This window comes from Mandrillus leucophaeus, unplaced genomic scaffold (assembly GCF_000951045.1).
Source record: "Mandrillus leucophaeus isolate KB7577 unplaced genomic scaffold, Mleu.le_1.0 Scaffold40, whole genome shotgun sequence".
NCBI lineage: Eukaryota > Metazoa > Chordata > Mammalia > Primates > Cercopithecidae > Mandrillus > Mandrillus leucophaeus.
The window spans coordinates 1655752-1673122 of NW_012104254.1; the positions used below are offsets into that span (position 1 = coordinate 1655752).

Below are 17371 nucleotides of genomic sequence, written 5' to 3' on the forward strand. Positions count from 1 at the left end.
GGAATTAACTGTGCTCTTCTAGAACATTGGATCTGTGTTCTCATTTAGATTGTATTTGTAATCTCCCCACTCCCCACCATCAACAGTGGCATAATGTGAATTAATATATGTGGTATCTGCCATTGAAAAACCATGATCTCTCTCCTTCCTTTTTTTGTCTTAAACATAGGACATGGATTTGATTGACATACTTTGGAGGCAAGATATAGATCTTGGAGTAAGTCGAGAAGTATTTGACTTCAGTCAGCGACGGAAAGAGTATGAGCTGGAAAAACAGAAAAAACTTGAAAAGGAAAGACAAGAACAACTCCAAAAGGAGCAAGAGAAAGCCTTTTTCGCTCAGTTACAACTAGATGAAGAGACAGGTGAATTTCTCCCAATTCAGCCAGCCCAGCACATCCAGTCAGAAACCAGTGGATCTGCCAACTACTCCCAGGTAGAGTACTCCATTCTTGGGAAAGTTATGGCAGGGTTTAAGGAAACACTGACCAAGGAATTAAAGTATCTGGATTTGAGTTCCAGCTTTGCCTTTCTTTTACTTAACCTTGTCATATCTACCTTCCAACCTCAGCCTCCTGATGAGTCCAGTACCCAACCTACTAATCTTAACAGAGTTATTGTGAGGATTGAGAAGACATAAGTTACACAAAAGAGTTTTATAAAGTATAGAAACATCCTGTAAGGATCAAGTAGCAGCAACAGAAGTAGTGGCAGGAGAAGCAAGTAGTAGGAATTACTGGCGTTACTGTGTGTGGCAAGCACTGTTTTAAGAACTTAACATATACTGACTGATTTAATCAACACAAGTATATTAATTAGGTACCATTATCCCTATTTTATCTGCGATGAGCAACTGAAGCTGAAAAAAGGTTAAATAATTTGCCCAGATCACTCAGAAAATTGGAGGAGCTAAGATTTGAACCCACGTGGTCTGGTTCAAATTGTGTACCAAAGTGATCTCTGCAATAAGATAAATATTTACCTAACTTGATTATATTTTATGAACATCAAGTATTGAATATTTTGCTTGGCAATGGAATATTTAACCATTTTTGTCTTCCTTTGTGTCATTCCCTTTTATCAGGTTGCCCACATTCCCAAATCAGATGCTTTGTACTTTGATGACTGCATGCAGCTTTTGGCGCAGACATTCCCGTTTGTAGATGACAATGAGGTGAGGTATAAAATAACCTGGTTAGGAGCAAAACTCCCTAACTATAAAATAACAATCATATTCTACGTAAGTCCCGTCAATGAGTCTCCATTTAAAAGAATAAAAACAGTTTTAGGAGGAAATTTTTTAACCAAGGAAATACTCTGTCAAGGAAACCTTAGCCTATAGATAACTTTACAATTAAGAAAAAAATAATAAAAAACCTTCACACAATACAAAACCAAGACCATTTACTATTGCATACCCAGAAACATGGACAGCATAACCATGGAAACAAATAACTCATTTGCTGCAAGTATCTAAGAGGTCTTGGTGAGTAAAAAGCCAGCTGGGCAATAAACGAAGACTTCTTCAGTTAACAGTTTTAATAAATCGGTTTTATCTGGTACCACTGTGCTAGATATTATATAAACTAAATCCTAAAGATTGTGCTTACTCATTTTAAGGTTTACTTTCAAATGCGTAGGCTGAAACAATTAGGCCAGCAAATAGTAAATCTGAGTCAGTGTGGTAGGAAAAAAAGATTTGTTTCATTATTTACAAAGGGTCATGACTGGTTAGTAAGTAGCGAGACACGGAACTGCAGCTGATTCCATTTTGTATTGTGGTGGTGCCTTAGAGCTTACTTATTCCCTGTTGGTGGAAGACTCATAAATCAATGCCTTATCAATTTTAGGTTTCTTCGGCTACGTTTCAGTCACTTGTTCCTGATATTCCCGGCCACATCGAGAGCCCAGTCTTCATTGCTACTAATCAGGCTCAGTCGCCTGAAACTTCTGTTGCTCAGGTAGCCCCTGTTGATTTAGACGGTATGCAACAGGACATTGAGCAAGTTTGGGAGGAGCTATTATCCATTCCTGAGTTACAGGTAACTAAAATAGAATGTAATACTGAAGATATTATTTTATATTCAGTGCCTTTAGTCATTCTGATTATTTATATGCCACCTATTTATAGGAAGGATTGGAGGGTGCTATTAAATTAGTCATGAGTACTGCCCATGCTAGTTAAATGGGTTGGATATCTTGAGGATAGAATGTTATAAACCTGATGTCTGATCTGGGAACTCTGAAAATAATACATATGCTTAGGCATAAATACGTATTGGAAGTGAGAATTATCTCTAAATTATAGAGAGAATAAATTATAGAGATAAGCCTGAAGATAATGTGGGTAGGGAGTTTATCTAAATTTATCACGTATTATCATGGATTAACTTTGATTTATATAGTATAAACTTCTTTCCCATGCAGTGTCTTAATATTGAAAATGACAAGCTGGTTGAGACTACCATGGTTCCAAGTCCAGAAGCCAAACTGACAGAAGTTGACAATTATCATTTTTACTCATCTATATCCTCAATGGAAAAAGAAGTAGGTAACTGTAGTCCACATTTTCTTAATGCTTTTGAGGATTCCTTCAGCAGCATCCTCTCCACAGAAGACCCCAACCAGTTGACAGTGAACTCATTAAATTCAGATGCCACAGTCAACACAGATTTTGGTGATGAATTTTATTCTGCTTTCATAGCTGAGCCCAGTATCAGCAACAGCATGCCCTCACCTGCTACTTTAAGCCATTCACTCTCTGAACTTCTAAATGGGCCCATTGATGTTTCTGATCTGTCACTTTGCAAAGCTTTTAACCAAAACCACCCTGAAAGCACAACAGAATTCAATGATTCTGACTCTGGCATTTCACTGAACACAAGTCCCAGTGTGGCATCACCAGAACACTCAGTGGAATCTTCCAGCTATGGAGACACACTACTTGGCCTCAGTGATTCTGAAGTGGAAGAGCTAGATAGTGCCCCTGGAAGTGTCAAACAGAATGGTCCTAAAACACAACCAGTACATTCTTCTGGGGATACGGTACAACCCTTGTCACCATCTCAGGGGCAGAGCACTCCCGTGCATGATGCCCAATGTGAGAACACACCAGAGAAAGAATTGCCTGTAAGTCCTGGTCATGGAAAAACCCCATTCACAAAAGACAAACATTCAAGCCGCTTGGAGGCTCATCTCACAAGAGATGAACTTAGGGCAAAAGCTCTCCATATCCCATTCCCCGTAGAAAAAATCATTAACCTCCCTGTTGTTGACTTCAACGAAATGATGTCCAAAGAGCAGTTCAATGAAGCTCAACTTGCATTAATTCGAGATATACGTAGGAGGGGTAAGAATAAAGTGGCTGCTCAGAATTGTAGAAAAAGAAAACTGGAAAATATAGTAGAACTAGAGCAAGATTTAGATCATTTGAAAGATGAAAAAGAAAAATTGCTCAAAGAAAAAGGAGAAAATGACAAAAGCCTTCACCTACTGAAAAAACAACTCAGCACCTTGTATCTCGAAGTTTTCAGCATGCTGCGTGATGAAGATGGAAAGCCTTATTCTCCTAGTGAATACTCCCTGCAGCAAACAAGAGATGGCAATGTTTTCCTTGTTCCCAAAAGTAAGAAGCCAGATGTTAAGAAAAACTAGATTTAGGAGGATTTGACCTTTTCTGAGCTAGTTTTTTTGTACTATTATACTAAAAGCTCCTACTGTGATGTGAAATGCTCATACTTTATAAGTAATTCTATGCAAAATTATAGCCAAAACTAGTATAGGAAATAATATGAAACTTTAAAAAGCATTGGAGTGTCAGTACGTTGAATCAGTAGTTTCACTTTAACTATAAACAATTTCGTAGGACACCATTTGGGCTAGTTTCTGTGTAAGTGTAAATACTACAAAAACTTATTTATACTGTTCTTATGTCATTTGTTATATTCATAGATTTATATGATGATATGACATCTGGCTAAAAGCAAATTATTGCAAAACTAACCACTATGTACTTTTTTATAAATACTGTATGGACAAAAAAATGGCATTTTTTATATTAAATTGTTTAGCTCTGGCAAAAAACAATTTTAAGAGCTGGTACTAATAAAGGATTATTATGACTGTTAAATTATTTGTTTGGGATTCCTTTGAGTTTATTCACAAGTAGTATTTTCCGTAAGATAATCATCCTTTTAATTTAGATGTTTTGCATTTTCACAATGTTTTATTTGAAAATATAAAAATCATTTTATACTAAATTTCTAGTACCAGGGTTACAGAAAAATAAAGTATATCAAGAGGATACTTTGCCTCTTCAATAGCAAGTACATCTAAACCCAAGAAAATGTTATACACTGATGTGAAAGCATTGATTCATTTATTTCCATCAGTAGATATACGCCCACTATACACTAGGCACAGTTTGAAGTAGAAAGGACAAAACCAATATCCCTGCCCTGGAACTTGCATTCTAGTGAAGGGGAGGTAACAAGCATACTCCACTATGTTAGAAGGAATTGGATGGGGAAAACCAGTAAAAAGCATCACAACTTAAGGCTGTAAATGGGAAGAGCGTTACTGAAGTGGCAACATTTGACGATGGGGGGGAGAAGCCGTTCTCATAGCCAAGAACACTGTAGACAAGACACAGCAGGTCCAAAGGCGGAACCACATTTGAGAAAAAACAAGGACAATGTGGCCGAAGAAAGGGATGGTGGTGGAATATGACAGAGCCTTGTAAGTCTACATAAGTGAGGTGGGGAGCTAATGGTGCTGTTCAGCAGTTACATTCAACTTTTATTTTAAAAGTTCCCTCTGGGGTTTGTGACTGCTGGCAGTGGCTGCCTAGCTTTCTGGTAAAGGAGTGCAGTTAGTGGCAGGTGGCTGTACCAATCCGGATGGAGGAGAAAGAAGCTGGGCTGGTCAGTACCGTGGTGGCAGCTGGACTGACCATTTCTGCTGCAGGTTTTGCAAGCCAGGAAGCACATATAGCCTGAAGTAAAAGAGGATTTTCAAAGTCTACCAAAATCTGCCTTCAGCAGTGGCTATTAGAGAGGTGGGTTTGAACCCAAAATGACAAAATGGGAAGCAGCAATACTACCTGTAAGCCTTACTGCCAGGAAGGGAAAATAAAAGAGATGCTCAGTAACAAATATGATCTTAAATCGCCCAAAGAAGGATCTCCTTATATAGCAACCCAAATCAATGAAGCTAAGGATTTACTAGGTCAAGCCCAAAAAAGAAAGAAATGTATGATGAATTTTAGCTTCCTACTACTTTTTATGTATATAAATATCAACCGGTTTTTTTTTTTGTTTTGTTTTGTTTTGACGGAGTCTTGCCCTGTCGCCCAGGCTGAAGTGCAGTGGTGCAATCTCAGCTCACTGCAACCTCCGCCTCCCGGGTTCAAGCGATTCTCCTGCCCCAGCCTCCTGAGTAGCTGGGATTACAGGCGCGTGCCTCCACGCCCAGCTAATTTTTGCATTTTTTAGTAGAGATGAGGTTTCACCATGTTGGTCAGGCTGGTCTCAAAATTCTGACCTCGTGATCCGTCCGCTTCGGCCTCCCAAAGTGCTGGGATTACAGGCGTTGAGCCACCGCACCCCGGTTGAGTATCAACGTTCTATAAAATGCCTCAGAGCTACAACTTTTAAAGTTTCCTCTGGCTTGTATGTTGAGAACAGTATAGAGGGTAAGGATGGGAGTAGGGAAACCGATTGAGAGGTTCATGCATTGTGATGGTGGTTTGGTCCAGGGTGATAAAAGTGGGTAGTCAGGGACATCGGATTCTGCCACGTCTCAGAGAACTAAAAAGATTTTCTGGTAGAATGGATTTGAATCAGGAAGTTTAACATCTTTAAGAATTGAGTTGTCCAAGGACGGAGAAGACAGGATAGAGACCGACTCAGGTGGGAAAATCAGTTCCTTTTTGGACATACTGAGAGATCTATTAGACGTTTAAACTAGAGTGCACAAAAATAAGTTCCCTCAAAACCCTTTGAAAATCTGCATGCTAATGAATCATTCAGTTATTATTTCCTCACCTAAGCACGTTTCACTTGTTCATATTGTTTTGCCTTTTTAAAGTGAGGAAATGGAGATTCATTTAAGTATGTTTAAAATAAGCACTGCATGTGTTAACTATTCAGTGAAGACTCCTAGCAACCCATTAGGAGCGATGTAGTGTTAGAAATCCTGTCCCTGGAACCAGACTGCATGGGCTTGCTGCTAATTCCTAGAATGACCTTTAGTAACTCACTTTAGTTTTTTTTTTTTTTTTTTTTTTTTTTGAGACAGTCTGGCTCTGTCACCCAGGCTGGAGTGCAATGGCGCTATCTCGGCTCACTGCAAGCTCTGCCTCCTGGGTTCAGGCCATTCTTCTGCCTCCTCTTAAGCGTATTTTCTCATTTATAAAGCAGAGTGGTACTCAGTGGGTCACCCCCACAAAAAGCACTGCGCCTAGCTCATAGTAAACATTGCATAAACGATGGGTGTGTCAGTTTCCTTTAGTCTTGTATTATGCTTTTTGACTACAAGTGAATCCAAATTAGCTTACAAGAGAATTTCACTGCTGGGATTGAAAATGACTTCAAGGACTGATGGATCTAAGGGTTCAAATGTGAATATTTTGTGTTCTTCATCTTCTTGAGATGGAGTCCCACTCTGTTGCCCACGATGGAGTGCAGTGGCACAATCTCGGCTCACTGCAACCTCCACCTCTCAGGTTCAAGTGATTCTCCTGCCTCAGCCTCCCAAGTAGCTGGGATTACAGGTATCTGCCACCCGCCTTTTTTTTTTTTTTGCATTTTTAGTGGAGACAGGTTTTCACCATGACCACCAGGATGGTATGGAACTCTTGACCTCAAGTGATCTTCCTTGGCCTCCCAAAGTGCTAGGATTACACACGAGCCACCACGCCAAGCCAAATGTGAAGATTTGGGGTCCTGAATATTTTTCACGTGCTATCAAGGAACTTCCTTCCTCTGATGGTGTGGTGATGGGGAATCTCGGGAGAAGACATCACTTTTCCAAACTCAGATAATCCCAGGTCTCGAACAAACTATAGTCTTACACCAAATTGTGAGTGGGGAGATGGTGGCAAGAATCTCAGCAGCAGCCCTATCTGGAGCACCTAACACTGACTGGTATTTGAAGGGAGAAGAGCATTGCTGGGCAGACAAAAACAGACATTCTTTGGCAGTAAACTTCAAAGTATTCTGACCAATTCATACAAGGTAACTGGCCATAGAAACTTATGGTACCTAAAAATACTACAGTGAAGTATGAAACATTGTGAGAAATTATAAATTTCAAATAACAAATCCCAACTATGCCATGACTAATAAAACCAAGTGTTCATTTCTCTTAATTTGCATTTGCGTTGAGAGCTTTATACCTGTGCTCAAATTTGACTATCAAACTGTAATTGCACAACACTTCATATGAAAACCTATCTTCTTGCCAAGATTTCCCAAGTTCTGTTTTTGAGGGGGGCACTGCTCAAATGTTTGCCATATCCGTATTTGTGACTAAGCTTCAGAATACATACATTTAAACATACCTACCAGGGTGCTTTGTCTTCAGTTGATGCTGTTTAACACCTGAGAACTGGAAAAAAATTAAAGACTAGAAAACTTCAATCCTATATTGCGGTGGCGGAGGGGGGAAGACATTGGCATAACTTTTATCACCCATTAGAATTTTAGGTATGCTTCAGGATATCCTTGTAAGACAGTATCCAGCATTTCCAAAATACTATCTTTAGGGTCCATAAGACAGGTGCTAGGTTAAGTTCTTTAAGCTATTGAATTTAACTTTCTGATTGAGGGAGGGGATTATAAATCCATTTTACCAAAAAAAAAAAAAAAAGAAAAAGAAAAAAAAAAGTGTGTAAGTGTGTGTGTGGGGGGAATCAGGTTAAAAACAGGAGTTCTTAACCTGTATAGTTTTTAGGTCTGAGAATTTTGATGGGAAGAAACTTTCTTCTTCATTTTTACTTCATTTCCTTCAATATTCCAGGCAACAAACTACTGGTATTTCACTGTACTTGGCTTAAAGTACAATTTAAACCACATTATCAATTATGCATCAGAACTTCAATGTTAGAAATCAGACCCACCATTAGGCCTAATTTAGTGTTTCAAGTACATTAAGTTATAAACTTAATATTTTGGTAATTATTTTCATGTAACATTTGAGTAATCTCACCTGCATCTCATGCCATGTAAAAATCAACATTCTAAGGGGCCTGCTGGAATACCAATCTGCCAGAAAGCATGGCATTAAAAGGAACCAAGTAACCTGCCCAAGCTCACAAAACTGCTTTTACATTCTGTATTTACATTTCTTACTGATAAAATCTGACCCAAGAATCAGAGTAACAAAAAACTACGAATTACGTTTTCTTTCAGTACCTATAGAGAGTAAGACCACTGACTTCAAATAGACAATCCATCAGAATTCTTTTGATATAAAGGATGTAAGTTTACTCAGCATTTACCGAACAGCATAGTTAATACAATTTAAAAATTAAGTTACCTGGAGCCTCCAGATACAGCTAAACATTTTACACAATTCCTTTACCATGACAAGTCCTTTAATTAGTGGCTATATATATGGATGTAGTCAATGAAACTCTTCCATATATTTTAAGGTATTTTTTAGCTGTCAACATTCTTGTGTATACCCTTCACCCAGTTACTATATCTTTACCAATAAAAGTTGAACAGTATGGGTTAATTCCCATTTCCTAGCAAGCTTTCAGAACTGTGCACAATGTACACTTCAACGCACCCTTGCCATTACCTGGTGTTAGGGTCTCTGAAAATGTGTTAAGCTTAAAATGGCTTTTACCTATTACCACCTTACATCCCCCTAAACCTTGGCATTGTATTCAATCCAAAGTTAAAAATCAACCCAGTGTATCCAATTTTTGCAAAAGAAAACAATCTTTACATTTACTATGTCTGTGACGCACACATGCAAACTCAAATTTTATCTCATTTCCTATTTTGCCGTTTATATAACAATGTCCTTTTACTGTGAGAAAACAAGGGTAAATATACTTTTGTTGGAAATTAAGTCCACACTCGTCCTTTATTATTCCAGGACCTAAGTATTAAACTGAAATTATTAGACACGCCATTCTTTTTTGAGACGGAATCTCGCTATCACCCAAGTTGGAGTGCAGTGGTGCGATCTCTGCTCACTGCATGTTCACCTTCTGGATTCACGCCCTTCTCCTGCCTCAGCCTCCTGGGTAGTGAGACTACAGGTGCCCACCACCACGCCCAGCTAATTTTTTGAATTTTTTAGTAGAGATGGGGTTTCATCATGTTAGCTAGGATGGTCTCAAACTCCTGACCTTGTGATCTGCCTTGGTGTCCAGAAGTACTGGGATTACAGGTGTGAGCCACTATGCCTGGTCTAGACATGCCACGCTTTAAGATTACTTAACTGCACAGAATATGAAATCAGTGTTTGAATACAAGCAAAATGAGTTTGCATTAAGTCTAACAGCTAGCCAAGAACCCTCATCTGGCTTCAACTTATAAAGTATTTCACTTGAAAAAATTATATTGGGAAAATACTTAGTAGCTATTAAGGCTAGAAATCCAAATACACGTTGTAATTTCAAAAAAAAAAAATTCATCTAAGACCTACCCCCATAAATGAATCCAGCAAAAGATGATCATTACCCACATCATCCTTACCCTTTTCCTCTTCGGTTAAACATCAGTGTAGTTTGAGACTACAAAATTTCCTGAAAGGTTTTCCCCAACTTACTTTCACCATATAGTACTGAACCACTCCACTGCCTCTCTCAAGAAACTAGGGAATTCCAACATCTGAAATGCCCTTTCCCTCCTAGCAACCACCTTTTTCTCCTAGTTTGTTTCTATTCACTCACTCGTTTATCCTTTTTTCCCTCAAAGGTTCAGATGCCTCACATGTATCACCCAAATACCTAATACATTGTTAAGATCTAAACTATTTTAGGCAACAAGTGCTGATAACTTTAAAAAATATTTTTTCTTCCATGCTTATTTCCCATGGCTTATTTCCCATATAATAGAATTCACATCTTTTAAAATAACTGGTAAAGGCTCACTCCAAGTTTCCTGTTGTTTTATTACTTACTGGTAAAAATAACTCAAAATATTCACCTATAGTGTTTAAGTCACATGAACATTGTGAAGTGACAAAACAACACACACATTTCTAAAAATATTTTAATGAAAAAGTTATCTTTCTGTAAACATTTCATTATACTACAAATGAAACATCTGAATCCATTACAGAACACTTCTGAATTCTTAAAAATCAGAAAACATACTGAAGTTTTAAAGTAATTTTGAATATTTAGATAGGCTAACAATCCTTACATTACCCTTGCACACTGGCATGCTTATTCACTAATTTGTGACATTACTGGAACTCCAAGAGATACTGTCAATTAGGTTTCAACTTCTATTATATACCGGAACTCTTAAAACCAAGCCTATTTCAATTAGTTACTTAACAAATGTACTTCATTATCACATATTCTCCTTTAGGACATGAGTATAAATTCAGCTTTTTAGCAGTGTAATATTAGAAGCAGTAACCTACAAATTGGTTTAACAAAATCAGTTAAATCTGCCCCAACCACTTATATAACAATTTTTTTTTTAAACTGCTGCTACAACTTATGAGAATACTGTATTTTTCAGAAACGACAATGGAACTATGTTTAAACAAAATAATTTTATTTCATAAAAAGAAATGAACTAGAAAGAACAATGCCCTTAAAAAATAAAATTGTCTGCTTCACTAAAACCATGTTGTGAGGGAAATTCATCAAAGGCTGTTACCTTATTCAACACGTGTAGAAATTGGGTTCTGATTTAGATACAGAGCCAACCAGTCATTTTCTGAGACTAAACACTGGCAAACTGCATCTTCCTGTAGGGAACTGGTAATTTAGAAACTAGTTTGCATTTTCACTGTCTGTCTCCAAAGGATTTTTGTTTTTTAAAGTAAACTAACCACCTAAATGGTTAAGCCCTTTTGGGGCAGCAAAAACAGCCCTTATTACCAACAACAACCAGTCTGAACAGTAATTCAGTATTCTTCAGGAAAACGTTTTTTTACAAAGGAGCACTAATTAGGCCCCCACTGCCTAACATGAACCAAAACAAAAAAGGAAGCAAAATGTAACCTATTGGTCCAATGAATTCCCTGAATTTATATGCAAGAGAACGTATGAGGCCACTTGAAGACCAACCTTTATCCATGACATCTGATAACTTTTCTTGAGATGGGGTCTGTCACCCAGGCTGGAATACAGTGGGGCAGTCAGCTCACAGCAGCCTTAACCACCTGGGATCAAGGCATCCTCCCACCTCAGCCTCCCAAGTAGCTGGGATTACAGATGTGTACCACCAGGCCCAGCTAATTTTTGTATTTTTTGTTGACAGGGTCTCGTTATGTTGCCCAGGCTAGTATCAAACTCCTGGACTCGGGATCCATCTGCCTCGGCCTCCCAAAGTGCTGGGATTACAGGCGTGAGCCATTGTGCCTGGCCCTGGTAACTTTTAATGTTCCTCTGAAGGTGTTTTCCTAGTATGAGGATTGGCAGCTTAGTGTGCTGTGTGTCATGCTTATTACAAAAATGGTTTTCACAAAAGCTGAAGCTACTTTCTCTTACCAAAAATTGAGTTTACCCTGAAGACACTAATAATGAATTGCATACACGAGGGGTCACAACTGACTTGATATTAATACTTATGGCTATTTTGCAGGAAAATTTTTAAAACTAAGGTTTAAAATGTGTTGGACATGGTACCCAGGTAGTTTTCAGTCGAAGAATTTTATCAATGTGCCTACTAGAGAGGGACAAAGTTGTGAAATATGTAATGTAGACTTGCAGGGAAACAAATGGTGTCATCAGGTTTTACTGTCAACTACAAACCTTACCCAGCCAGAAACCTTCGTATTTTAGATGGTAGGAAAGACATTCCTCATTTAGGCAAGTAGGGTTCTCATTCAACCTGCAAATCAAAAAGATTACTCTTACCTTGCTTTACAAAAAATTACTCTTTAATTAGTGAAAAAATTCAAATTCAAGCCTTACCTAATGCTTATTGCCCTTCCTTGCAGGTCTAAATGCTAGACCTAGTGACTGTGGCAACTATCTCTCATTGATGTTCCAAAAGGCGAAGAGCTCCTTCCTGCTAGACTTTCTTCGATATTTCAGTTGTAATAAGCAGATTTAACTAGCTTTTGGAAAGTTGCTCACTATCATCATAGTATCTTATGCCTTCACTTCTCTGTAGTTGAAGCTCTTGCTGCTGCCTTGTCATTCTTTATTTATGCTGACTTGTCCAAACACAAAAGGCTGCTGAAGTCCTGTCTTAGTGAGTTTCCTTTGATCCACACTGTGCTTAAAAAGCACATCTTAGGTCCTTTAAAGCTGGTTAAATCGCTCTCCTCATGGCTTACTTTTCCACACTGTTCACAAGATCTAAGCTAATACAACTTATAAACAGGTCACATATACAGATTTCACCTGCTTATAGGTTGTAAACATCAACTTACTGCAAATGTTTTCACTATAATACTAGTTCCAGAACACAGAAAGTTGGTTAACAGTACAATTAACCTCATGCCATTAAAGGATACTGTCAAGGTTGTGTCAAACAAATTTCACAAACATAAAACAGGAAATGTTAATCTCCCCCATTCCTTTAAACTTTATTTATATGAATAAAAGAACTTGAGACAATTTAGCTCAATTTTAATGTTTCCCAAGCATTATTTTGACCAGGTACCCAGGTTTAAGTTATAAACATTGACAGTGTCCATTATATAACCACACTTGAAGTTATTAAGGACTTAACCATTTTCTAATATTAGCCTATTTTCTACACTGCTTTTCACATATATGCCCATTAACAAATGGAATGTCTGTTACATTTATTGTTTTGTGAATGTTTCTGGAAAACTGCAGTATGTGTGAAGACCAATTTCCATGCTGGCATTGCATGCATCCAAATATTAATGCACAGAGGCACAGAATTAGAGCAACAAGAGAGCATATTCAAACACTAGCACGCCCCATTCCCCTTTTTATTGCTTGTTTGCTTAGTACTTCTTAAAACAAAAAGAAAGACTTGAATTCAACGTTCAACTACCAAAGAAAGAGTAACAGCAGGGCACATACTCAGGGCTCAAATGAAATTGTAAGCACTAGCTGGCGCAAAACAGTAGACATTGGCTTATATTACTATATATATATATGACCTTATTATCTAAAAGTCTTCTCAACCAGGGCCTTCCGAACCAATTGGTAACAACATGATTTATGTTGAAATATACACAAGAAATAACAGTGTGTTCTTTGGGCATTTATGAACTCAAGACTATTCAAATTTGAATTCAGGTCTGTAGGAAGTGAGAAGCCTGTACTAAGCAACTGTGCTACATTTCTGCTGCAGTTAGGTTATTTTGGACAATTATACCTAAACTATCCTTGGTTTCATCCAGCAAAATGTATAGAATACAAACAGGAAAGCATGCCAGCCAGTTAGGGGTTTAATAACGCATCATTTTTATTCTCTTGCTCTGAAAACTTGTATCAAAAAAAATTAAACTAAGGAAAATAACTCAAGATTTATGGGCCTCTTGTGCTTTAAAAAAAGAAAAATAAAAGGTACCCACTAATTTGCTCAGATATAGCAGGCTTAATGGTTCTATATTTTGAAAAGTTTTTAAGAATAGTTTCTAACATAGGAGAGGGAAAACATCCACTATCCCTTTTCAGAATTTAAATGGAGGGCAGTAAACATTCTTTACACCCAAAACCTATGGCAGCAGTTCAAATTTGACCAAGGTAAATGTATGGAGATGTTCTAAACACAGCTAGGACTCAGCAAGTCTAACACACTAAAATCATATGATTACATTTTAAAAGAAAATGCACAAAAACCAAATAGAAATTTTGAGATTTTTTTCATTTGAAGGTAATCTTAATGCTATTAAATTCACAAATGCTAATTTAAATACCCAATCCTATTTATCTAAAACACACATTGCAAACACACAAATTATCTATTCTCTCCACATGTCAGCGCCCATTCATATCATGGTTTGGAAATGGGGAGACTATAGATTCCCCTTATACTGCAAGTCAGCAGGTGTTTCTTTACAGTTAACTTTAGCAAAATTCATACAAAATAGTAATTAACAATGATCTTCTTTACTTGTTAACTCACAAGGAAACACCTTCAAAACTGCATTTTGTTAAAGTTTCTGTACTAAAATGTAGAAAAACTGAACTACACAAATATTGAAAAGTTAAAAATTCCTTAATTTTTTATTCCTGGTACCACTACCACAATTTACAGGGCAATATACCTGATGTAATGAAAAGAAAAAGAAAAAGACAAAGCTACAACAGATAAAAGACCTCAGGAATGTACATCTAATTGACACTACATTGCATTAATCAATAGCTGCACTTTTTGCAAACTGTGGCTATGACAGTCCTGAACAAGAAGGGTTTCCTGTTTAAGCTGCAGTAACTTTTCTGACTATGGATCATCGTTCCTTCTGTGGCAGATTTTTACAGTTCCTCTAATGCATTTGGGACGACTGTCTCAAAGTAACCTGCAGCTTTCCTGACAACTCCTCGCTCTCTCTCCTGCTAAGAACTGTAGCCTGTTGAATAATACAGGATAAAAAAATTATTACACTCAGTGAACAGTTCCACATATTCTTTTATCATCATAATAAAAATTTAAAGATACCTACCCTTTTCTGCTGTTTTTAGAACCTTCTGCTACCATATCCACCACTTCCACCACCAGATCCATAACCACCTAAAAATAGACATAGCATTTTAAAAGAAGTATACACATTTCTTTAATTAAAAAGGCTCTAAAGAATTGATTTAAGAAAGTACTTACCACCATAGGGACTGCCCGAGCTTCTTCCACCAAAACTGCCCCCTTTCATGGGTCCATAATTTGACTGCTGTTGTCCACTATAATTTCCAAAATCATTATAGTTCCCACCACCACCATAGTTACCTGAAATCAGAAAGGTTTTATGTGTGGTTTACCTACACAATAATCATTTTCCCCTTTTAATGTATGTAATTATTATCTTTTAAGAATTATGATAGCATGATTATACACATCACTTTGGTAGCACCACTTGGGATAACTGATGTCAGGATATTAAAACACAAACAACATTTTGTCTATATTAGATGCTATCCTCTAGGCCCATGTTCTCTCTACCATTAACACCATTAAAATTGTCAGGGTTCCATTCACTATGATTCTGAGGCATTATAACTTGTTAAAACTTCACTCATCTGTCACTGACATGTTAATTAGGTCCAACAAAACAGTCCATTCCTAAGAAAGCTTTTAACAGTATTCTGGATTAATGACCTATACTTGGTTGCTTAAACTCTGCAACTACCTGTGACATATTAAGACCCAAAGTACTTTGTTAACCTAAGCCCTAAATGGCAATCTGCACACTTCAACATGTCTGGAGTATTCAAACATTTTATTCCCAATTGTCCAGTTTAAATGTACCTAAGAGTTAAGTAACATTTTGACAATAAATAAACTCCCAATCTTTTACATGTAAAACATGTATTAAATACTGGTAAATGTTCATTTTTAACTACTCAATTAAGAATTGAGTACATCTGACTGAACGTGGAGGCTCACGCCTGTAATCCCAGCACTATGGGAGACAGAGGCGGGCAGATCACAAGGTCAGGAGATTGAGACCATCCTGGCTAACACGGTGAAACGCTGTCTCTACTAAAAACACAAAAAAATAACCGGGCGTACTGGCATGCACCTGTACTCCCGGCTACTTGGGGGGCCGAGGCAGGAAAATCGCTTGAACCCGGGAGGCGGAAACTGCAATGAGCTGAGATCACGCCACTGCACTCCAGCCTGGGCTACAGAGCGAAACTCCATCTCACAAAAAAAAAAAAAAAAAAAAGGAGTTGAATACATTTTACTAAATAACCAGCAAAGTCAAGAAAATTTGGTTTGAACTACTCACCATTTTAGTATTTTTTAATATTACAAAACATAAAATTTGATAAAATGCTAACTTTTAACACTTTTCAAATATGTGTCATGCCAACTATTAGCAACACTGAATATTTAACATTTAAATAAAACAAGTGAATGCTTACCGCCAAAATTTCCTCCTTCATTGTAACCATCATATCCTCCACCACCGCCACCATATCCACCACCTTGGTTTCCATATCCTGGTCCACCACCACCATAGCCCCCTCTACTACTATAACCAGGACCACCGCCATAGTTGCCACCTAAAAAAAAAACAACAAAAAACAAGACCACACAAAAACGTTTCAAGTGTATAGTCAAGTTATTCAATTCTGGTGTGTGTAAGAGACTGAGTCTTGCTCTGTTGCCCGGACTCAAGTACAGTTGTGCAACCACAGCAATGGAGCCTTGAACTCCTGGGCTCAAGTCATTCTCCCACCTCAGCCTCCTGAGTAGCTAGACTATGGGCATGTGCCACCACGTTCCCCTATTTTATTTTTCTAGAGACACGGTCTCTCCTTATGTTGCTCAGACTGGTCTCAAAAGCCTCACCTTAAGCAACCCCTCTGCCTCAGCCTCCTGAACAGCTAGGATTACTCAACTATGGTTTTATATTACATTTAAGCCACTGGCAAATAAGCCAGTGAGTTGATTTAACACTCTGAAGCCTGGTGATAGCTAATAATAATAGAATATCAAGTATCTGCGCTAGTAAGAATGAAAGTCAATGTTTAACCATCTTGTGATAGTCAAAAAAAAAAAAAAAAATCAGTTTTCCTTTTATAAAATTTCACTAAGAAAAATACAGTCTCAGACTTAATAAAACAATCTGGCTCAACCCCTACTACTTGCTGAAAAAGAGCAGCTGATGTATCTTTAGGGGAAAAAGGGTTCCTGCTCTTCTATGGCATTAGTTTGGAAATACACCTTAACCATTAAGCCATTCAAGCTTTGACTAAAATTAGAAAAGTGTAATAATTTTCAGGAAGTTAAAATATCAATCGAAAATAAGCCACGTACCATCACCTCCAAATCCATTATATCCACCATCACCTCCTCCATAACTACCTCTGCTACCACCACCTCCACCACCATAGCCTCCTGAGGAAAAACAAGAAATGAATTAAAATCATATATTCAACTTACTGAAATGTTAGGTGTGCATGTACTCAGAAGATAAACAGCCTACCTCTTCCACCAAAGTTTCCACCACGGCCAAAATTACCTCCACCACCTCCAAAGTTTCCTCCACGACCCATAAAATTGCCAGATCCACCTCCACG

At 37.7% G+C, this 17371-nt stretch overlaps 1 protein-coding gene, 1 long non-coding RNA gene and 1 pseudogene across 7 annotated transcripts in view; 2 read left to right on the plus strand and 1 right to left on the minus strand.

Annotated features, from left to right (window-relative positions):
* The window catches only part of NFE2L2 (nuclear factor, erythroid 2-like 2), a 154776-nt gene extending 150644 nt beyond the window's left edge, over positions 1-4132 (plus strand). For 4 of the 6 annotated variants that reach the window (XM_011991838.1, XM_011991839.1, XM_011991841.1 and 1 more), the window contains 4 exons: positions 170-436; positions 1085-1174; positions 1851-2042; positions 2428-4132. In XM_011991838.1, the coding sequence (XP_011847228.1) occupies positions 170-436; positions 1085-1174; positions 1851-2042; positions 2428-3654 (1776 nt within the window). In that variant the 3' untranslated portion in view covers positions 3655-4132. The remainder of the gene's footprint in view (positions 1-169; positions 437-1084; positions 1175-1850; positions 2043-2427) is intronic. The other 2 variants (XM_011991842.1, XM_011991843.1) reach the window with 2 other exon arrangements.
* Positions 4133-4898: 766 nt separating this feature from the next.
* On the plus strand, positions 4899-9982 carry LOC105548089 (annotated as a pseudogene).
* A 234-nt stretch (positions 9983-10216) lies between these two features.
* Positions 10217-15072, minus strand: LOC105548023. Its single transcript, XR_001007328.1, has 3 exons — positions 14949-15072; positions 14794-14861; positions 10217-14700 (listed from the first exon to the last, which is right to left on the minus strand). It is a non-coding gene; the product is annotated as an uncharacterized LOC105548023 (long non-coding RNA).
* Positions 15073-17371: the final 2299 nt, after the last annotated feature.